This window comes from Triturus cristatus, chromosome 9, assembly GCF_964204655.1.
Source record: "Triturus cristatus chromosome 9, aTriCri1.1, whole genome shotgun sequence".
Taxonomy (NCBI): domain Eukaryota; kingdom Metazoa; phylum Chordata; class Amphibia; order Caudata; family Salamandridae; genus Triturus; species Triturus cristatus.
This window is the reverse complement of record NC_140592.1, coordinates 50029769-50054131: the sequence shown is the minus strand read 5'-3', so window position 1 is coordinate 50054131 and position 24363 is coordinate 50029769. Positions and strand designations below refer to the sequence as shown.

The 24363-nt window shown below is 46.6% G+C and overlaps 1 protein-coding gene and 1 long non-coding RNA gene across 3 annotated transcripts in view; one reads left to right on the top strand and one right to left on the bottom strand.

Annotated features, from left to right (window-relative positions):
• Nucleotides 1–9330, top strand: part of LOC146797366 (uncharacterized) — an 81072-nt gene extending 71742 nt beyond the window's left edge. The window contains exons 2-3 of the long non-coding RNA XR_014968981.1: nt 8628–8754; nt 9018–9330. This is a non-coding gene — a long non-coding RNA (uncharacterized LOC146797366). The remainder of the gene's footprint in view (nt 1–8627; nt 8755–9017) is intronic.
• LOC146797365 (uncharacterized) overlaps nt 1–23897 on the bottom strand; it is a 123442-nt gene extending 99545 nt beyond the window's left edge. For both annotated transcript variants that reach the window (XR_014968982.1, XM_085627549.1), the window contains exon 1: nt 23703–23897. Coding sequence is in view for 1 of the 2 variants with exons in the window: in XM_085627549.1 (XP_085483675.1) it covers nt 23703–23797 (95 nt within the window). In the remaining variant the exon portion in view is untranslated. The remainder of the gene's footprint in view (nt 1–23702) is intronic.
• Nucleotides 23898–24363: the final 466 nt, after the last annotated feature.

Sequence of the window (24363 nt, the reverse complement as noted above, 5' to 3'; positions counted from 1 at the left end):
CTCATCTTTCCTCCCGACTGCGCCCATCTTGCAACATAGTAGTCACTGATTGGCTGAAATGCAGCTCACTCATTCGGACTGGGGATAAAACTGAGGTTGTCATCTTTGGAAACCCCTCCTTGAGGTCTCAGAGCTGGTGGTCATTAGAGCTGGGCCCAATGCCCTTGCAGCAGGCTAGATGTCTAGAAACCCCCTTTGATTAAAACCTGAATTTTGAACCGCACATTGCCTTGCATGCTACCACGTGTGCGTCTTCGTAGCGTCTTTTGGAAGACTCTCTCTTTTCTTCGAACAGCTTCTAGAATTGCAGTGGACCGTGCCCTGACGCTCTCCTGGATGGACGACTCCAACTCTTTACTGGGGAACAACCTTTACAACGCAACTATTACAACGCACTACACTTACAACACAATTTTTACAACGCAACATCCACTACAACGCATTCCATTACATCGCATGACACTACAACGCATTTTTAAAAACTACCTTTACAACGCATTCCATTACATCGCATACTACCTTTACAACGCATACCATTACAACACATAATATTACATTAAAACCCCTACACTATCCAACACTTGCCCTACTGTTGCACCCCCTGGAGTTAGAATAGTAATTTTTACCCCCATACTATCCAACACTTACCCTACTGTTGCACCCCCTGGAGTTAGAATAGTAATTTTTACCCCTATACTATCCAACACTTGCCCTACTGTTGCACCCCCTGGAGTTAGAATAGTAATTTTTACCCCCATACTATCCAACACTTACCCTACTGTTGCACCCCCTGGAGCAAGAATAATAATTTTTACCCCTATACTATCCAACACTTACCCTACTGTTGCACCCCCTGGAGTAAGAATAGTAATTTTTACCCCTATACTATCCAACACTTACCCTACTGTTGCACCCCCTGGAGTAAGAATAGTAATTTTTACCCCTATACTATCCAATACTTACCTTAAATGCAATGTAATATTATGCGTTGTAATGGTATGCGTTGTAAAGGTAGTATGCGATGTATTGGAATGCGTTGTAAAGGTAGTTTTTAAAAATGCGTTGTAGTGTCATGCGATGTAATGGAATGCGTTGTAGTGGATGTTGCGTTGTAAAAAATGCGTTGTAAGTGCTACTGGTCACTTGTCGCCAATAAAAGCTCCTTCAAGGCACTCTGTGTTGCCACAAAACTCTTTATGACACAAGAAGGGACACCTATATGTCGTCTTTTTTGTCTGCTATTCTCCCTCTGAGACTTTGCCTCCTGCCTCAACATCTGCTTTGAATTCCAAAATATACAAACCTCAGGAGAAGTGGAACCTGCTGTCAGTCTTTCCATGCTTTGCTGCTTGCAGAACATGCACCAACTGATCATGTTGGTGCAGGTATTGCAGACAGAGTTTCTTTTGTTAAGGGGGCAGTGAGGGTGTGGGCACCAGTGCAAGGTGGGTTCATGCGCCCTTAAGATAATATTACCCATGTTGATTCGACTTGACACGTATCTGGTAATCAGCGTCCTATGGTGTTAGTTGTTTCAGTTTAACCAGTGGAGGTTACCTTTTTTCTTCCGCTAGACACCTACCAGTGCTTAATTTGTAAAAATATAAGTGCCGAGGCTCTCGTCTGGAGGCTACTGCAGCTTGCACCTCACATAACCCATGCCAGCTGCCAATGACAGTACATACACAGCTACTAACCTTCACACTCCTTCTAGTGTGACAAGTCAGACTATTCCAGGCCCACAAAGCTAGAAGAATGGCTTGGGAGGCAGGTATTAGTCATTGTTAATGTAAATTGAACTAATACACCGCTGTTGTTGTGTTCATACCAAAATTAGCATGACAGCGCCACCATGTGGCGGGCTGTCATAGCCCCGGTGCTGACAACAAGGTGCCGGTGCGGAGCACCGGACAGCATCGGCTCAAATTAAGCACTGACACCTACAATGTCTAAAACACATGATGCAACTAAAATCATTAGAAGCCATTTGTAAATGGTCAACTAGGATTTCCACCAGAAACAGCAACAAAGAAGAATAATTAAGTACCTTGTGGCATACATAGAAAACAAACAGAGAGCATCTGTTTCCTCCATTTATTATGCTTGTTAAACAGGAAGTGAAGAAACTAATACTTGCTTCAGCCTAAGGTTTTGCACTCGGGCAAAACTTGGAACAAAGTGATTTTGCTCTGTATCTGTTGTTCTTATACAATATGGAGAGGAGAAAATATATTTCCAACTTTTTCAATGTGGACGATGACACTAAGGGCCTGATTACGATGTCCGACACCGTCTCGGTCCTGGGACCAACCAACCTCTGCTCAGTGGTCCCGACCGGCTAATTACAATGCAACCGAACACTGTTCAGTCGCATACTCCCATTTTTCAATAGCAGCTCATGTTACGGCTGTAAACCGGCCTTAAAACAAGCTCCCATTGAGAAATGGAAGGTGTTCTTCATCCCAGCACCCCAGGGGAGGCACCTCAAGATGCCTGCCACAAGGTGCAGGGATCAACAGGGGGGCACCATCGGTGCCCACTCGGCTCCCAACTGGAGGCCCACGCACAGGGGGGCCCTGCTGGGGTCAAACATGCTTTCCAACATGGTTTCCATGCCAGCTCCATGAGCCTCTCCGAAGCAAGCCAGAACGACCAGCCGGTTTACTTTCCGACCACCAGCATTGTAATGCAGCTGTCTGAAAGTATACCGAGCGGCTGATTACGATGTGACCCGGAAGCCTTCGAACATCGGTCGGAGCATTTATGGGCCACATAGGAATCGGCCCATAAATTTGCGGCATATCTAGTTCGTAGCATCTACAATACATGTAGCAAAATGAGTGAAAAATGAGTTTGCTTGATTTATTTTATAAAGAGTTATTGAAGAGCTAACACTAAGGGGCCTATTAGGATGGCGGGCGGACTTTCGTCCGCCCGCCCGCCATCCTCTTGGTGCTGAGACCGGCTGCCAGTGGTGCGGTGGTCCCGCACCGGCAATTAAGATGCCACTGCTACAGTGGCATCCCCCATCCACAACATGCCCGGCACAATGCTGTGGATGCCCTTGTGCATTTGCATGCACAATGTGGCAGGCAACACGCAGTGCATGCCACGTTGTGCCTGCAAATGCAGGGGGTACCAGGGGTATCCCCATGTGCACCCTCCCACCCCCCACACCCTTAGGGCCCGCAACAGGCCGCCCCAGTCAGGAACCACATGCCTTTCCATGGCGGCAACGCAGCCATGGAAAGGCACTTTCCCACCTGCATTGAAATATGGATGGCGGTGTCTTGCAGACACCGCCACCATATACAGCCCCTTTTCCGCCCGGTCGACTCGTCGACTGGCAGAAAACCAGAGCACGGTCTTTCCGTCCGCCGGGGTCCCCCCCGCCATCGTAATATGGTGGGGGCAAATGGGATGCGGGCGGTGGGAAATGTCGGGCGGATCGCCACCGCCATGTGGGCGGTGGCGATCCGCCCGACATACTAATAGACCCCTTAGTTTGAATCTCTATTGCATATGAAAAATAATTTGCAAGCAATAAATGTGATGCATATACACGTCGCAATGGTTCCACTATCCCTTTCTTGCATTTTCGCCTGGTACACCAATATTTTTGTGTTCAATATTGGTGCGAATTCTGCTTCCTTCTTTCACTATCACACAAGCAGAGATGAAATTCAAATGGATTTGCCATGTTTGGCTTTTGCAGTAGAGGTGGATTTCTGTCACCTGATCCCAATAATACATTTGAGGTCATCTTTAATGTAACTCTGAACACTTTCGCCTCCATCTAGAGGGGGACGTTTCAGAGGGTAAACCAGATGCAGGGTCATTTTGCACTGGCCTGCCACATCAAATATGAAATTTGCACTGACCGAACAGAGAGTAAAATCCATTGTTGGACTGGTCATTCAATGCACAAATCGCCACAGAATCCACTGCAGCATTCATCCACTATGTAACCTCGCCCACAGGGCCTGGGGCCGTCCAGACATTCCTGTGTCAGCAGCTGGTGCTGCACACAGCCATTGACAGGAAGTGACGTCATAGAAGGCAGCTGCAGCCTCGGCTCGCTGGCCCGGCACGTGGCCTTGCTCTGACTCTGGTCTCAGTGTAAACATATCCTCATGTTTCTTGGAAAGCGCGGGTCTCAGCTGCTCCGAGGGACACCTCCGCCACTACTGATGCTCTGAGCAGATCTCTCGCCGGAGGATGTGGTTGAGTGGGGGGAGTTTTGTGGTTAGTAATTACACCCTGGAAAGGGGGCAGTGACAGGCGTGTGCTCTCCAGCCTTCTCTGTCACTGGGGGCGAATAGAAAAAGAATGAGTTAATCGTCTGAGTTAAAAATACTTATTGTCAGTGTCAGTGCATATCAGCAGTCTGGTGGACTTTGGACCCCTGGCTGCATTTTGGAAGGGCTCATGGCCGTCAATTCACCAAAATGCCAGGGGGAGCAGAATGCCCCTTGACCTTCACTTTCACTCACACGTACATATGCATATACACACACACGCACACACACACACACACAGTCTGCTTACACACGCACACACATTCACACATACACACACTCTCTCTTACATAAACACACTCATAACTGCAAGCACGCACACACCATACATACATTTTAAAGCATTTCCACAGCTGCCAGGGAAAGTCATATTCCAACTATTTGTACTCCATTTTTTAAATGAAACTAATAGCAGATAATGTAATATTATTCACTATTAGTATAATAAAAAAAATTGACAAAAAGCCCCACCGACGTCCATAAGGACGAGCTGCTTCTGTTCCTGCCACTGATTTTGCCACTGCTGACACTAGGGGTCGCAAAGGCAGTGCCAGGGGTCGCAAGGGGCATGCCTGGGGTTGCAGCACCACTAAATGACGTCCATGGAAGGGATAAGGTGCTACGCGGTTGCTGAATTGCTGAACTGATTTTATACAACCGCTGTGTTGTTTGTGGGATATTACTGCACGCGTGGGTTTTACTTCTAGGGGAAACGGAGGCGTAACTTGGAAGACGCTAACGATAGAACTTCAATCTCCAAATTTGTAACAATATTTTAGATTGTTTAAACAGATGTTATCTCTTGGCAAAGGATACATTCAGAGTTTGGTGGAGTTGAAACACCGTTGTAAACCAGTTGAGCTCCCACCCGCCACACTTGTGGTTCCCCAGCGCTATTTAGAATCAGTCAAAGTGCTGGGTTTCTGACAGCAGGTCCTAAGCTGGCTCCAGGGTAGGAAACCTCAGACCTGATTGCCTGTCCGCCATGGCTCCATCTGATCACTGTGACAGTCAACCTGCCCTATTCAGGGGCGTAACGAAACTTGAGGGTGGCCGCCCTGCAAAGTACGTGTAAAGGGACACCTCACACTCCGGACCCAGTCAGGAGCTCTCAGGCCACAGGTCCATGCACAGTGCCGGAGGGGTCAGGGGTCCAAAGAGCTAAGGGCCTCCACGCCACCACAGGGGCAGCCGCGGTGCGTCCATTGGGGCGTAGGAGCGTAGCCCCACGAGCCCTGCTTGGACCCGCGGCTGCCGTACGGTAAAATAATTAAAATAAATGTTTTTACATTTACTTAGTTTTAGCACGATATTTATCCGGCGCCGCTGGGCAACACCCGACTGAATCGGGAGTGCGCAGGGGGGGCGGGCTGCCGGGGTTGGTGATTTGATTGACACTGTGTGAGTCACACAGTAGTGTGAGGTCTTAGTTGTTTTCCCACATGTATGCTTCGGGCAGCAACTTGCCCGAGCATGCGCATGAAAGTCCCCAGGGCCAGGGCCCCATTAGCTAGTGGGGGGGGGGGTGCAGGTTTATGCTGGCGGCAGCCCCTGGCAGCAAAAGGGCGACAGGGCGAGCAGTTAGTGTGCCCTCCAAGCCAATCCTGGCGCTGCATGCAGCGCCAGGATTGGCCGGTCACCGCGCAGCACAGCAGGGGCAATCCATATTGGATGCCGAGCGTGGGTGGCTCAGCCGCCCTGCACAATGGCCAATCACTGTCTCTGACTTAATGTAGTCATGGAGTGATTGGCCATTTGTGGCGCGCGGTGCTGCAGTGTCGTTGGATCCGGTTCACTCGCCTCGTGGACCTCGTGGTGTGTGGACTAGAAGTTCAATCAGGCGTGGTAAGTATCCGTGTGACGAGTGTTGTCCATGCCGTAGCTGTAATTTGTAAAAGCCAAGGCACGCATAATAAACAGAAGTCGGACTCGTTTCAGGAATGTAATATCAGAGGGGTATTGCGCGAGATTCTTCTCTGTGAATCCTGCTTCCTCTGGAGTGGGTGCATTCATTGGATTTACACAGGGATTTAAGGGGATGAAAAAAACTGTGTAGGTCTCTTAGGCCTGGCCGATGTAATTAAGGGCGTTGCTTAAAAACACGCAAGTTGACAAAGCTCCCCATTCCCCTTTCGGAGTTTGTTTGTCTTATCTCTGATGTGCGTGTGCTTAGTGAATGCCTCAAGGAGCATAATTTACAGCGCTCATGCATCACTATACTAACATTAGAGCTGACAAATAGGCCTCCAGTGTGGACGAGCAGCGCCCGGCAGACCTCCTCGCCTTCTTGGGATGTGTCCAAGTGAACAACCGCTGAACTCGGAGATTACACCGCGCCCAAGCCAGAGCAGGCCCGAGATGCGGCCTTCTGTGTTCTAATACTACTCTTATGTTTCCCTGCTGAAGAGCAGAAAAAAAAATGGGGGCACAAAATGTCCGCCATTATCTTTTGAAAAAGCGAAGATATTTTGTTTCTACAGGAAGAAGCTAAATCATTGAGTAACTCTCTTCAAGATGAAGGGGTTGGTGACACTGAGGAGTTTTCCTTAAATTGGAACGCTTTATCTTAATTTATGACAGAGCTGTGGGTTTTGCGTGTCTTTTCAAAGGCCAATTAAAGCAGTGAAGGAAGCAGACTTCTCTCTCATGTGTGATTTAGCAATGATGACAGATGGAGTGGTCTTTGTAGCCATTTACAGGGGTTAGTCCAAGAAAAATATGTTCGGAAACAGAAAGAAATAAATAAAAACATGTCTTCAAATGTGCTTCAAGGGGACGGCTAAAAGGCAGAGGAGGCTAGAGTCACTGCATAGGAGCTTGAGTTTAGTTTGGGACTGCCTTGGCATTTGACTGTCATGCCGCCTACGTCTTTAACCCCGTGGGTTCAATTTGGTTACTTCTGAGACATCACTGTCTGACTCGTTTCAGGAATGTAATATCAGAGGGGTATTGCGCGAGATTCTTGTCTGTGAATCCTTATCCTGCTTCCTCTGGAGTGGGTGCATTCATTGGATTTACACAGGGATTTAAGGGAATGAAAAAAACTGTGTAGGTCTCTGAGGCCTGGCCGATGTAATTAAGGGCGTTGCTTAAAAACACGCAAGTTAAAGCCTGCGTCCATACGTCCCGGTTTATGGAGAAGTGTCCCGACACTTTTCTCCTTATTGAATAAATGTCCAGGTTCGGGTACTGTCTAGGTTGAGCATGCACGCAGGTGTTAAAAAGAGGTGCGCATGCTCAGTACTGGAGAAGTTGAACAACACAGCATTCTAAAACCTTTTTTTCGCAGACTGTTCCGAAGTCCCAACACTATTTTCTAATTTAAATACATGGCCCCCATTGGCCCGGTTTTTTAAGATACATAAGCAACTCTGGCTTCGTTGTACATCAAATTGAGAATACTGCAAGTTGTGATATGGTTAGACTGAAGGCAAGATAACTAGTATTTTTGAAGTTACAGCAGTGGCAGTGAAGGGTGTTAGTGCGGCAGAATTAAGATTTTGACGGTGAGGGCAAACATGGAGAGCTGGATAGTGACCTGTCTCGGCACCAGCTTTTTTATTTTGTTCTAAACTTCCGGTGCTGAGCACTGGCAGGACCCGGTCCACTTAAAGCCCTGGATATACATTTGCACAAATTAATGTTTGTGAGGTGCTCGTTTGATTGAGACTGCAGGATCAAACAATTGAGATGGAGACAGCTAAGCAGTACCGAGGCTGCACTGTCACTGTGGAAAAGAAAAATGCCAGAAAAAGACTACAAAAGTGTTTTTATATTTTGGATCCATTTCACAGGGGAACAAAAAATAAACGAAAGGAGGAAAGAGAGGCTGAGAACTAATCCTTGAATTCACAGTTTTCAGTAAGTGAGGAGGAGCTAGTCCTAAAGAGAGGGAATAAGCTGAAAAAAGAGAGGGGGCAGAGCAGAAGTGGACACTGCCCTTGCCTTTTCTGGGCTAGTCCTTCTCTGCCCGCCACGCCCGTCCCGAACAGCCAGGAACGCCGAGCCTTCTCTGCAGAGTTCAAGTCTGGCGGGAGTCTCAAACATCCTGTGATTCTGGGAAAATCACTCAATATCCCAGTGCCTAAAAATGAATATGTCCGTTTGTAATACAACTGGTGCTCAAGGCACTGCTTTTGTAAGAGAGATCCTTTTGTTACTTGCAGTTTCTAAGTTAAAATCCTAACATACAACAGAGAGCTATTAACTGTCATCTAAGAGCTGGCAGCAAACTGCAAGGAAAAAATTGGAGCGTTATGTTTTTTCCCCACAGTCTTTGTTTCATTACCCTACTGTTTCAAAAATAAATTGTTATCTTTTCATTTTCAGCACCTGACAACCTGAAACATTACCGCATTTTGGGGCAATTTTCCAGCAAACAACAAGAGGACCCCAACCTCCTTTGCTGCTCTCTCACCCGACCCCGGCTACAACCCAGCAAACACCAGTGTTAAAGGTAAGGAAACTGATGCTATATATTTTTTTACATGGGAGTTAGGGCTATGTATGTATGTGGTCACTCTCAAGGCCCTCAAGCAGTGTCTTTCAGTGCCTCCAGCAACCACTATGGCACAGAGAGGCAGGAGGCAGTACGGCTCTATTTTTAGCAGTCATTTGAGATGTATTAGGATAATGCACAAGATATATGTATAATGTATTTATACTGAAATTTGATATTATTGCACTGCACCTTATACGTTGTACTTTGATTATTGACAGGTTTCTTTAATATATATATATTGGTAAGGCCAGCAACACACCAGCATGAATACAGTACAAGAGCTGATTACAAAGTCATTCCAGTCACGGCCACTTGAACAAAAACTACAGATAAAACAATTAGGACCTCATCAGCCTGAAATAAACCTACAGCAAACTACCCAGGACAGAGGAAAAATGTCAAAACGTACATTCTCATATGCCTGGTACACAAAAGCTGATTTGGCTTACAGGGTGCCCTATAAGAAATTCTCTGTTCTGCTTCCCCTGCTTGCTGTTTGGCGGTGACTTTTCTTGGACACGGCAAGGAATGGTCGACCTGAAGCACATCGCTGAAAAAATAAAGAAGCATGCGCTCACAAGAAATCATCTGGAAAACCGGACAAGACTGGGAATGTTGGGGGAAGACGCACCAATTGAGCAGCAGATAAATGATGCGTATCGCAAATCCATTAAAAAACACAATGAAAGAGGGGAGGCCCTGTCCCTTATTTCCCACGCCCGGAGGCGCGAGCGGGAGGAGGTGACCCGGGTGGAGGCTGAAATAGCTGAGCTGGAGGGTAATCTAGAAGATGGGGTGACGGATGCTGCATTACATGTCCTCCAGCTCAAGCAGGCGGCTTATAGGGCCCTCGTTACGGAGGCGGCCAGGGGCCTCAGTAGGGAGCAACAGGGGCGACTGTATGATGTGGGTGATAAGGCTGGTAAACTGATAGCGTGGTTGGATAAAAAGGAGAGAGCGAATCGTGTGGTCCCGCTGATTGAGAAAACGAATGGTGTATGTGTAACTGAGCCAGAAGAAATTGTCTCCTGTTTCGCGGAGTATTTCCGCGAGGTGTATTCCCCGGTCTCTTCTTGCTCGGAAGAGGATTCCCGTGCTCTGCTCAGGGATATCGCGCTGCCTTCCCTGTCCGGGGAGGACAGGGTGTCGCTGGACGCCGCTCCCACCTCCGACGAAATCGCCCTCGCCATACGCTCGGTCGCTTCTGGCAAGGCCATGGGCCCGAACGGTATCCCTATCGAGCTGTATAAGCTGCGACCGGACACATTGGCGCCTCACCTCCGCGCAATCTTCCTCGCGGCCCACTCGCTGGGCTCCCTCCCGCTTGACCAACGTCTGGCTACAATTGTGGTGATCCACAAGGAAGGGAGACCTCGGGATCGGGTTACTTCCTATCGGCCTATCTCACTACTGAATGCGGAGCCCAAAATTCTCGCTAAGGTACTCGCCAATCGGCTGGTCGGTGTGGTGGGAGATCTGGTTCATCAGGACCAATCTGGCTTTATTCCCCATCGCAATACAGCCCTTAATCTGCGGCGTTTGCATGGGGTGCTTGCGCGCGTCCCGTTTATACGGGAGCCGGCCATTTTGGCGTCCTTAGACGCCACCATGGCGTTTGACACGCTTGAGTGGCCATACATCTGGGCGATGCTTGCGAAGTTCGGGTTTGGCCCAGGATTTATCAGTTGGGTCAAATTGTTGTATGCGGGCCCATTGGCGCAGGTGGTCGTGAACGGAAGAGTATCGGCCCCGTTTGAGCTGGGCCGGGGCACGCGACAGGGCTGTCCCCTGTCGCCGCTTCTTTTTGCGCTTGCCTTGGAGCCCCTGGCGGAGTGGCTGCGGTGGGAGCCTTCCATCCGTGGTCTCCGTTGGACCCCCGAGTATGAGGACCGCGTATCCCTATACGCTGATGACATCCTTCTGTACCTAGCCTCCCCACGTAAATCGCTTATAGTCCTAGTTGATGTTTTACACTCGTTTGGTCGTAACTCCGGTCTCGTCATCAACTGGGCTAAATCGTGTGTGTATGTTCTCTCTGGGGAGGCTCCTATTCTCCCGCGGGGCTGTCCGATCCAGATCGCCCCGCAGGGATTTCGGTACCTGGGTGTCTTCATTACTCTGGACCCGGAGGCCCGGTATGAACGGAATCTGCTCCCCCCCCTCCAGCGTTTGCGGGTAGATGTCGCACGCTGGCGGCGCCTGCCGCTTTCGCCGCTCGGCCGGGCGGCACTGTTCAAGATGATGTCTCTGCCGCGTTTTCTGTACGCTCTGCAGAACACTATGGACTTGGTCCCGGCGCGCTACTTCCGTGAGGTGGAGAGTCTGCAACGCCGCCTGTTCTGGGACGGGAGGCCGCGTATTGCTCTGGCTAAGCTGACGCTCCCATGGTTTGACGGGGGGATTGCCCTCCCGGATATTAAACGGTACTATTGGGCCTCCCAGCTCGCTGCCATTAACCACGGCCTCTATGGGCCCGCCTTAAACCCGGCATTTGAAATGGACAAGATGCTCCTGCCAGGTGGCGATTACAATCGAGCGCTCTACTCTAGCGCGCCCGACGCTCGTCTGACGGGCCCCACACGTGTCATGGTGCAAGTCTGGCACGCGGCCAATGCAGCTATGGGGTGGAAGGACCGTTTGACCCGGGCATCACCACTATACGCGTCTGAGCGGTTAGGTTCCCTGTGGACCTCTAAGGGCTTCGAGAAGTGGGACATAATAGGTATCAGTAAAGTGGGGGATCTTTGGACGAGGGGAGGATTTAAAACATTCGATATGCTGCAGACGGAATTTCAGTTGCAAGGCAGTGAATACTTCCGGTATTTGCAGGTCCGACATGCGCTGGGCTCCGTCTTCTCGGACGTTGCCTCCATCCCGGAATATTCCCCCCTGGAAGATAGAATGCTGGATGGGCACGTCCCGGACAGCACGATCTCACTTATATACAAAAAGCTGATAAACGACCGCTCGGGCCTGTTGACTGCCCTTCGTGCGACTTGGGTTGCCGACGGGCTGGAGTTGGACGACGAGGACTGGACCTCCGCGGTGGCCTCCCCGAAGGAGGTGGCCATACCGGCTCGCCTCCGCTTCGTCCAGCTCAAGATACTCCACCGGGTCTACATGACGGGGCCAAAGCTTCTGCGTATGGGCTATGCTGGAGATGGGTTGTGTAAGCGTGGGTGTGGTGCTTTGGGGACCTTTATGCATATTTTGTGGGAGTGCCCGGAGGTAGAGGGGTTCTGGCGTGGTGTACATGAGGTGCTGCGACTGGTTACGCATGTGGCGCTGTTGCCTGAAGCGAGGAGATGCCTGCTGAATGTGTGGGAACCGACTGATTACTCAGCGCCGCAGACGTGGTGGGTGACTCTGGGATATATGATAGCCAAGCGTGATATTGCTCAACTGTGGGGATCCCAGAGGCCCCCGACGGTCTCGGCCTGGAAAGAACACATGGACTGGTGCATGTTTCGCGAAAAAGTGGTGTATGTGGCGAGGGGTAAGCCTGGGACATGGGTGAAAGTATGGGGCCCCTGGAACGCCTACCGAGGGGGTATCTGCGCGCCACCGCTGCTGCCTGATCCCTCGCCAGCCCCATCCCCTTAACCGACTCGTTCCCCCGCTGCCGGGCATTGGGTTCCCCCAGTCCTCGCTTTGCTCTCTTCCCCCTCTTCACACTTCTGTGTATAGTTGGGATCCCCCCTCTTGGGGAGCACGTGCTGCTATTTTTGATTGTGGGTTGCCTTGTGGGTGTGGTTTTAATTTTTGTTGTTCTTAATTTAAAATGAAACCGCATAATGGGGCCTGGATGCTGTGGCTTTTGACATTGTTATCTACTGAGAAATGCTTCTCCTGTAATACCACGTGTTCCATAAATGTATGTCGTATGTTCCTACCATTGCTAGCGGCCGGCCGGAAGGTTGTGGGCCCATACTTGTATACTTTTAAGACCTGTAATAAACGGTTTCAAAAAAAAAAAAAAAAAAAAAACACAATGAAGCTGTTGATAAGAACAGACAAAATCTATCCAAGATCATTGATTGCATTCGTTTCTGTGGTGCTTTCGAACTGGCATTGCGAGGCCATGACGAATCAGAAACTTCCTCAAAACCTGGGATCTTCCGAGGCCTAGTGGATTTAATGTCAACCATAGACCAGGATTTGGAAAGACATTTAGCACATGCTACAGTCTTTAAGGGCACCTCTAATACAATACAAAATGAACTCCTTGACTGTATGCTCGAAATTATAAGAAGCCATATTGTGCAAGAGTTGCGAAACACAGACTTTGTGGCTATTCAGGCTGATGACACCACTGATATGTCCACTCAAACACAGTCCGTGTTAGTGTTTCGGTACCTTGACAGTGACAGAAACGTTGTGGAAAGATTTTATGGCTTCACACATTTAAGTGACTCTAGTGCAGCAACCATCACTGAAGCAATACTGTGTCAACTGGACTTAATTTTCCCGGACCTGCCTCAAAAACAAAAACTTATCGCACAAAGCTATGATGGTGCGTCCGTAATGAGTGGAAGCCTTAGTGGAGTACAGAAACGAATTCGAGATGTGTACCCTAATGCTCATTTTGTGCACTGTTACGCCCACCAACTCAATCTTATTATGCAACAGGCGGTATCAAAGATCAGAGAGACACGAGTTTTCTTTCAGGATATCGGAGGCATAGCAGCATTCTTCACACGTTCCCCCAAAAGAACAGAAGCCCTTCATGAGATTGTGGACAAAAGCGTACCAAGGGGATCCTCAACTCGTTGGAACTTTCACATTCGTAAGGTCAACTTAATCTTTGAACAGAGGAAGGGCCTTGAGAAATGAATTGGAAAGGAGATATGTGACATTGTAATTGTGCAGGCAAAAGAACGTTTTTCATTCACAAAACATTTGGTGAGTGCAACTTTATTGCAAAGTAAAGAGTTTGCACAATATGATGAATCCTTCCCTGAGCGTGCTCTGAATCAGGCTGTGGAAGCATATCCTATGCTCAAAAAAGAGCAGCTGAGAACTGAGTTAACTGTACTCTACGGAATGCCTGTGTACCGGAAGGCCACAAGCGCCTTGACTTTGCTGAGTTTAATTCATAAACTGCATATGGAAAACTCACTTACAGAGACAGTGACTTTACTAAAAACTGTGATTACGACTCCAATGACAACAGTAGAAGCTGAACGATGTTTTTCAGCCTTAAAGCGCATAAAGACATTCCTCAGGAACACCATGCTAGAGGAAAGACTAAATGCTTTGGCGATGCTATCTGTAGAGAGCAAGCTAGTCCAAAAGATACCGGACTTCAACATGAAAGTAATTGACAAGTTTGCTACACTGAAAGACAGACGTGCGGATTTCATTTACAAAAAGTGAATGCTGCTACTTGTTTGTTGAATACAAGAAATTCTGATTGAGGTAAGAAATGCATTGTTATCTCTGTTTTTAAAAGTTCTGTAGTGTTTGTTCTATTTGGAGACTACACAGATTTGCTCACCTTTGTTCACTGGCCGGACCTGTCTCCCGCAGGGTGAACGATTCGTTGCTTGCGTTGCCTATCAAACCTTTCCCCTTGGCAAATTGCGAAAACCTTTATACCATTTATATTTGGGGTACTTGCGTGGACCTATGTGAAGTGTGTGTACAAAGCTCAGCTCAACCAGAATCACGGTAACAGCGCATTGCGCTGCCTCTTTTATTTTCAGTATGTTGTAAGACTGTTTTTCTTCCCCCGCCTTTCCTTGTTTTGTTTCCCTGTTTTCCCCTTGCTTGCCATTCGTTACTCTAGAGTCTAATATTCAGTATGTTGTAAGACTGTTTTTCTTCCCCCGCCTTTCCTTGTTTTGTTTCCCTGTTTTCCCCTTGCGTGCCATTCGTTACTCTAGAGTCTAATAGAGTCGGAAGGCCGTAGGGGAAGACTGTGGACTTTTCTTCAAGTTCCTGACGCTCCTGCGGAACGAGCCTGGCAACCATTACACTGCTGTGCAACTTCTTCTACTCTTAGAGCTGAGATTTCCATGAGTCTTATAGTCTGAATTCAGCACCTGAGCATAATAGGACAGAATGTATGAAGCTCTGTGGTAATACTGAATAAGCAGCTACCTATGTTATGCCATCTATTAATGTAATAACTGCACTTTCACAATTGCTTTATTAACCTTCCTGCTTTCTCAAATTTGCTTGAAGGTGCACGATTTTTCTTCTTTTTTTTCAAAATTTTCTTGGGGGGGGTAACCCCCCCTTTTGGGGTTCGGGGTCGCTCGCTGTGCTCGCTCGCTACGGTGCTGTATGCTAATTCGTTTGCGCCCCACCACTTTAAAATCTCACCCACCGCCCCTGCACAGGGGTTACTGTTATGCCACTGGCCCTATTTAAACTGGGGCAACCGTAAACCGTAGTTTTCCCTGTCCAGAGCCACCACCATGCGAGCATGGCGATCCCCGAAACAGTCATCACTTGATGGGCCCAGGTGTAGGAATAATTCTCCTTGCATGTCAAGGGCTGTTGATTTTCTTTTTTTGTTTTTCAATAATAAACTCAGAGTAGGAGATTTATCTTTGGAACCTGGCCTTCCATCCCATTGTGTGTGTTTTTTGCCAAAAATTGTCCTGCCATCTCGGTTGAAGTAGTTTTGGTGCAGAATCTCAGCCGGGAACTCTCAAATGGAGGACGATCTTCAGCTGGAATGGCAAACATGGTGCATCTGTTGCATCACCTGTTTGCCAACCAGCCGAGCCTTGCCTTATTTACCTCTGTTATCTCTTCTAAAATATCTCAGTCTTGAATGTCTCTCCTACAGTCGCCCTCAATTTCATTACAAGACCGGAGGCTACCATTATGCATATTCTTTTATTGCTCCTCCTGCCAGCAGCACCTTTAAAGAACTTTCCAATCAAGTAACAATCTAGAATTTTAATAAACACTAAAAGTCTCTAGCATGGAACTCTCATCCTCTTGTGCTGCTCCTGATCAGATAAGTACCTTTTTAGGTCGAGCCTAGCAGCAGCGCACATGAGCTGCTCGCTCTGCGAGACTGCTGTAGTAGAGTATGGGAGAGAAGCCGGGCCCACTCTCCTCCCATATTTTTATTGGCTTGTGTCATTGTCTTTGGTAAATGCTGTCTTCGGATTTGTTAATAGGCTTGTTAGTCCCTCCTTAGTGCGGCCTTGTCTTCATTTGTAACCTCCCATGGCTACTGGCCCATTTACTTCGGTTGTTACACGGGACCTGTTATTTAGTCTGTAACCACTATTTACTTTATGGAGTTTCTCTTACTGCAGGCCGGGCATGCGCTGCTTCAGCTGAAACCGCTTGTGGTTTTTGAAGCAGCACAGCCGCCCTAAAACATGGTTGCCTGCTTTCAATCACTTTAACATGGCATTATCTTGTGTCTGTTTCAACCCCCCATGTAAAATTGATTCAGAAATGGTTAGCAAATTAAGTCATGTGAATTCCAGCTAGCACATAATCCTGTGCTAATGGGCTGAAGCTTACAACAGCACATCTGTGTTACATGTCATCTGTAAGCCTGGGCAAAGCACTACGCTACGCTCGCGTAGTTTGCGAAGTTCGCGCTACTTCGCACTACGCGAACTGCACGTAGCACAGTGCGAACACGCGTAGCGTAGTGTTGCGTAGTGCTGCGGTAATTTTTTGCTTGCTCGCGGTCCTCAACGTCAAGTTGGCGACCGCGAGCAAGCAAAATGCCATCCCGGCGAGACTTTTTCCTTGTTCGCGATCAGCAACCTCAAGTTGGCGATCGCGAGCATGGAAAATAAACCTCCCAGCGAGATTCCCAACGCGAGGAGGTCAGGTTTCTCATTGCGAGTGGTCGCGTATGCTCGCGACCGCTCGCAATGAGAAACTACCAGTTCGCGTTGAGAAAGCTGCCGCTCGAGTAGATTTTAAATCTACTCGAGCAGCAGAAAACTACAGCGCGCACTGTGCAAGATGCAATTTTCAATGATTGCACAGTGCCGGTTGCTTGTCCGCACTGTGCAATCATTGAAAACGACATCTGGCACAGTGCGAACAAGGTACTACGCAGTTCGCGAAGTGCTACGTTTAGCTCGCGTAGTGCGAACTGCACTTTGCGTAGCTTCGCAAAGTGCTACTTCGCGAACTACGCCCAGGGTTAGTCATCTGCACTAAGCCACCAGATGGGTTGTTTTGAAAAGCCTGCTCTATTAACACCACCACCACAAATATCACCACCATCAATACCACCACCATCAACACCCCCACCCCCATCAATACTACCACCACCAATACCACCACCACCACCAATACTACCACCACCAATACCATCACCACCAATACTACCACCACCAATACCACCACCACTACCACCACCACCAATATCACCACCAATGCCACCACCATCAATACCACTACCATCACCAATACCAATACCACCACCACCAATACCACCACCACCAGTACCAATAACACCACCAATACAACCACCAAAATACCACCACCACCAGTACCAATACCATCACCATCACCAATACCAATACAACCACCAATAAAACCACCACCCCAATACCACCACCAATGCACCATCACCAATACCACCACTACCAATACCACCACCACCACCAATATCCCACCACCAATACCACCACCATCACCAATACCACCACCACCACAATATCACCACCAATACCACCACTACCACCACCACTACCACCACCAATACTACCACCACCAATACCAATACCACCACCAATACCAATACCGCCACCACCAATACCACCACCACCAACACCAGTCCCACCACCACCAACACCAGTCCCACCACCACCAATACCAATGACACCAACAATACCAATAGCACCACCAATACTAATACCACCACCACCAATACCAATACTGCCACCACCAATACCACCACCACCAATACCAATCCCACCACCACCAATACCAATACAACCACCAATACCAATGCCACCACCACCAATACCAATCCCACCACCACTAACACAAATACCACCAATATTAACACCACCAATACCACCACCACAAATACCACCAATAACAGCACCACCAATACCAGCACCACCAATACCATCACCACCACCACCAATAACAGCAATAACACAACCACAAAAACCACCAATACCACAACCACCACACATACACCAATACCAGCACCACCAATACCACCACCACCACCAATACCACCAATACCATCACCACCAATACCACCACCACCAATACCAATACCAGCACCACCAATACCACCACTACCACCAATACCATCACCACCACCACCAATACCACCACCAACAATACCAATACCACCACCTCAGCACCTCTCGCTCACTGGTAATAGCAGGGGCATTGTACGAGGCAAGAGCTGCATGCCTGTCATAAAGCACAGCCTGCCCGGCACCAGGAGGTGAAGCCAGGGCCCTACTACAGCTGGAGGGTTTTTTATTAGGCCAAAGACAGCAATGACATCACGCAATGCTACACCGCACACTCAAATCACGGAGAGGGCAGGAAATAGACCCCACCCCCCGCTGTGCCTCTTGAGCCGCAACAGTGTAATCACAGAGTGAAAGGTGTTGGAGCACTTTGTTAGTGTTTATTGCTCGGATCATATAACTCTCACTTCACACTTTGTGTCTGTGTAATTTACAACACTTACACATCTTCTTCACTGCACTATTTATCACTACTTTGAAGATGTCACAGACCGGTCTCTTCCTCTGATATTTACAATCTAACAAGCAGTTGAGAAGGCCCTTTATTGCAATGCAATAGGTCTCACATTTGCGAGAGTTTAAGCTAATAGTATTGTAACTGACAATGCCTTTTATTTATGTTTTAAAACCCAAAACATAAAGAAAAGGCATTGCCATTTCAGGGATGGGGAATTCCAATAGCCCAATGCCTGGGACATATTGTTTGGGGTCAAGGGCAGCAAGTTTTCTTGTGAATTTTGTCCTTGGGACAAGTTGGCCGAACCCCCTATAGCACAACCCCTTTGGCTACCAGTTTACAGCAGCACATTATAGATCAGGGAAAGGCCTTGCCTGCAGTTAAGGTAATATTTGTGTTCATGTGTTAATATTGTTCAAACTTTCATTTATGGTTCATTAATGCAAAGCTTTTATTATTGGGGTGAGCGCGCTAAATAAATGTTATAAGCTCAGACTGCACTACTAACAGTGGTTCCAGTATAAAAATGTGTAAAAACGTTTTCAATGTATAGCAATATAAGGCTATGTATAATGCTCCCAGAATGCTCTCTGACTGAATGCAAATATTTGCAGAAGCTTGAAAGCAAGATTGACGATTCTTTGCTTTCAAAGTAAAATGGTCACAAAAAAATGCAAAAACATTTCGTTAATCTACTGTAAAATTTTAGGTACCATTTTGAGGGTTTTATATAGCGCTAACAAGACCCTAGCGGGTATCAGAGCACTTTACAAGGTAAATGTCAAGGACACATAGGCATAGAGTAAAAAACAAAGTTCCATACAAATCAAGAATCATGTAATCACAATAACCCTAGCAAGGTAAGTATCGAGGACACATAGGCGTCAAGTAAAAACCATAAAGTTCAATACAAATCAAGAGTCACGTAAATGCAATCACCCCAGCTCAGGTGAATTTCACCACGAGAAGAGCTTTCACTTCTTTTTTGAAGGATGCAGTAGAGGGATTCAGTCTAGTTTCAGGGGGCAGAGCGTTCCAGATCCTGGGAGCCATCCCCGAGAAGGTTCAGTTGTATGTTTTCTGTTTGAAGAATCTTTGTGGTTTCAGTAAAAGGTTACTGGCACTTCTGAACGCTCTGTTACCACACAACGGCACCAATTTCTGTGCCAGATAGCTGGGAGTGTTATGATGAATTGCTTTATGGGTCATGCATGCAATTTTTAGTTGAATTCTGGCTTCGAAAGGTAGCCAATTAAGGGATCTTAGGTCCAGGGATATGTGGGAGTTTCTTTTGGAGCCAGTAATAAGTCTAGCTGCTGCGTTGATGGTAGCTCTTAGCAGGGCCGTTGAGGATCTGGTAAGGTCGCAGAGAGAGACACTCCCATATTCCACTCTTGGGGCGACTAGAGCCTGTACTGCCAATTTGAAGTCCTTTTCGGGCAGGAAAGGCTTTAGTTTTCTCAATGTGTTCATCTGAAAGTTTGCTCCTTTTGTTGCAGTGCTGATGTGTTTCTGCATATCTAGGTTTCTGTCCAGAGTCACTCCCAATGATTTCGCTGAATCGACGATAAGAGGTTGGGAGTTGAGTGCTGTTAGGTGTTTGATCCAGTCTTGCATTATACGTACTTGGGAAGAAAGAGCAATTAGGAGGAATTCTGTTTTGAGGGTCTTCAGTTTTAGAGGGTTTTCGGCCAGCCAGGTTTGAGTTTTATCTAGAGTTGTGTTGAGAGATTTGATTTCTTCCAGAGAGGGGATCTTTAGGTATAGTTGTTTATCGTCTGCGTACATATGATACTGTACGTTAGAGGAGTTGAGAATTTCGGTGAGTGGTTCCATGAATTATTTGAAAAGTGTCGGAGAGAGGGATGATCCTTGTGGGACACCTAAGGTGACTGGGGCGGGTTTGGACAGGGCCTGATTGACCTTGAATCGTTGCGATCTGTTTAGGAGAAACAAGGTGAACCAATTTAGAACGGATCTGGAAAATCCCATTCTGTGTTTCAGAAGGTCAAGTAGGTTGTCATGCTTGACGGTGTCGAAGGCCGAAGAGAGGTCGAGCAAGATCAGTAGGCAGGCTTTGTTTTGGTCTAGGATCTGTAGAGCATCGTCAATTATGTGGTTCATGGCTGATTCGGTACTGGGTCCTGCAAGGAAGCCAGATTGGAATTGGTTGAGCAGATTGAAGTGGTCAATATGTTTTCTAAGCTGGAGGTGTGCAAATTTTTCTAGGAGTTTGGCCAGGGTGGGGATGTTGGATGTTGGGCGGTAATTATTGAAGTCTGCAGGGTCATTCATTGTTTTTTTTAGGATGGTGGATACCTGACTGGATTTGAGGATTTCTGGGATGGATTCTTGAAGGAGAGAAGTATTTATAATCTTAGTCCAAAGTGGCAATAGCAATGGGATGAAGACTTTTAAGCAGTTAATGGGAAGAGGGTCAGTGAAGAGATTGGCGGGATTCACGTCCGTGAGCAATTTGAGAATATCTTCCTCACTGTAAGTGTTGAAGGAGGACCAAGATGCATTATTTTTAAAGTCAAACTTCGGTGAGCTCTGGTGTGGGACTCCTGGAGGGGATGATGAAGAGTCTGTATGCGAGTCAGTATGTGTGAATAAATCGTTAAGTAGTTCCTTCTTTATATTTTCAGTCTTTAGAGAGAAGAAGGAGGTGAACGCTTCGCAGTTAGGTAGTGAGCCTATGTCGGTTTGGGAGGGATGAGGTGCATCCTTAGATTGTGATTTGATTAGCTAGAAAAGTTTTTGGGGGCGATTCTTGGCCTAGTCTAGTTTTAGATCGTCAGATCTTTCTGTAGTAAGCGTTTCTCTTCTTTCTTAGTAGCTTAAGGTGGTTGGCAGATGGTGCAGATCTCCATCTTCGCTCTATTAGTCTTAAGGATCGTCTGTCCTCATTGAGTCTTCCGTCGTATCAGGGTCTTGAGTCTTTTATGGAGACTCTCTTTAGTAGGGGGGCAACCTCGTCTAATATCATGTTCATGGAATTGAAGTAGTTGTGGTGGATCATAGGAGTGTAGTATGGAGAGTAATTCATTATCCGATAGAGGGTTAGTCCTTCGGATTGGGCGGGTTGAGGTATTATGGTGAGGAACTGATCTCCACATAGGGGGCGGTAAATTGTTGGTCAGCCTTTTGGTTTTGTCAATGCGTGACTTGTTTTGGTGAGGGAGCTACTGGCCATCACAATTATAACAAACATTGGCAAAAGCATAAATTGTTTTGGATTCAAAGAGCACAAATTGCCACAGTAGTTCCTGGCACTGAACAAAACAACTGTGTGTTGATATGCTTCTTGTGAAAGAACAGAATACTGTCACTCACAGTGAAGCTAGCCGATAGACCAAGAGAGAGAGAGACAATTTTAATAAACACAAAAGGTCCTGGTTAACGCCAGATCTAATTAGGGGTCCAATTATGAAACAAAGTCTAAAAGTGCACACATGGTATATCTGTGTGCATTAGGTGCAGATATACAGTGTTCGTGAATTCACAAGACTTAACAGAAGTTGGCCAATAAATAGTACTCCTAGAAATTATGTGTGAACTGCATTTTAGCATGAACAAATATGGAGGTGTAGATTTGCTTATGTGAAAATCTGAGTGTTTGCAAGTTCACTTTCCCTCCAACCACTTTTTTCCCAACCATGGAAGAAGTTCTATGTTTGCCATTGTCAGGAGTAAACTTCCAGCCTTTCTCAGTATGTGAAAAGATTAGAGAACTGTTGGTGAAAACCCTTAAAACATACACGTTAGTAGATTTTCACAGACTCTAAAGGGTATTACAACCCTGGAACTATTTCTTACCATTACCTTCAGCCCCAGTATGTAGATCTACGGAAACGTGGAAACATAAGGGAATTGCTAGTATTCAAACCCTACTATGGTACGATGGAATGAGCCATGGTATAATCAGAGAGGCTATTTCAGAGCTCTTATATAATGAGATTGCTGCCATAATTTGTTGCCGCATTACATGGTACAAAAGGGACAAGTGGATTTTGTTACAGGACAAATCGATTTATGAAGCAACCTGTCCCTTGAACAAGTAGATATTTTATTAAATTCTACACCCCTGTCATTTACAATACCAATAGCTCAACCCCGTGTGAATGCGAGACCTATTGCATTGCAAATGCTTGTTTTATCTATGTCTGTGGTACTGTTGTTATATGAGAATTTATGAGATAGGTTGGAAGCTTCAAATTTTCAGAAGCAATGGGTTTTTAATTGAACGCTGTGTATTGTGGTCCGGGTGCGTGTTGTTAGTTTTTAAGCAAACATTTTCAAGCTTCATTTTCTATGTTTATATAAAGAAGGATTAGTTAAATTTGGTATATTGAAGAGGTGCACAGGAGTAGAATTACATTATTATATTGTTTTCAAATAATTTGGGGTGATCTGTTGCATTCTTCTTTTGTTTATCATTTACTCTTGCATATTTTCTTATAAGATGCTCTGGAACACTGCTGCTCCTTAGCAACCTGTCTGCTCTGATGAGTCAGTAGAATGTGGTGGGCAGAAGGAGTGCTGTTGGACTGGAGAGCGGTTATGTCCCAGGGGTCTGTTCCTGTTATCCTAATAAACCTTCATTAATACAAATATGTGTGTCCTGACTCTTCAAAACTGGCGACGAGGATGGGATCTACACCATAAAGAGGACACCAACGTCTGAAGAATTATTTTACTGAAGGCGGAACATACTTTTGGACAGTAAGGGACCCCTGGATCAGCTTTAGTACCCTAGTGACATTAGCTGCATTATCTCCATCCATCTATAGTGTCTTTATGATACTTTTTGGCTGCTGAGGATTAAGACTTCTTTCCTCTTTATAATAGTAATGCTCTTGTGCTAATCTGAGCTACTATTATTGTGGTAGATTACCACCTACTTTCCTTGTGCGATCAACTGACAATTTCTTTTTGCTTGTCCTTTAATTTCATTGCGTGTTGATGCGCTGGAGCACATCCAATTGCTGTAAAGTTACTTGAAGCATTTGACTTGTGACTAGTCCGACCTGTTGAATTTTTTTTTTCCGCGGTTGGATGAGCTTAAAATTAATGGGAGGAAAAAAGGGTTTGAGCGCTGTGTAACCTGTGCGCTGAAGGACCCGTCTTAAATGCGACTTTCTTCAGTGAGTTTATGAGACATTTGGATGGCGGAGTCAACTTAGAGAAAGATTGCTTATTTTCAAATTGTAGCAAGTCAGCATTACAACTACCTGTGTGCTTCTCGTGCGCTGCTTTCTTTTGAATGATCGTGTGCTGCATTCGGTGGTCCGTGCGCGAAGAACTTTACAAGGACCTCTGCCTCCATTCTGTCTTCCGTGCGCTGGGAGTCCACGTCATCTCAACGAAGCCTTTCTCTGCGAACAGAATTGATTGAACATCACGATGCTCACGCCGTGGACACTACATACGTGAGAAACATGCCGCCATTTTGGGGGAAATAAAGGGACAGTTTCTCTTTCTAGCTTTTCGTTCAGAACTGTTTCAGATGATCACACGCTGCATCATTTCATCTGTGACACGCACACCATCACTTGCGTGTTATTCAATATCCTGGATTTATTGGTGACACGCATAACATTACGAACGTGACGATTGTAAAGGAGAAGTTAATGTTCCAAGACATTTTCTTAGCCATTTGCTCAAGGAGGTACTCTCTGTGTGCTAATTCCACATGTTATTCATATTGTAGAAGAGTTTTACCTTTTCAAGCACAAATAGTATACTCTATTACAGGGAAATTGTGTTTCTACTAAGTTTATAACAGTATTTAGGCTTTAAATTATTCATTGTAGTCCTTTGCAGATTCCTTTATAAGAAATTACATTGCAAGTTATTCCTGCACCACCATTCTTTTTGCAAAGTCCTGGTGAA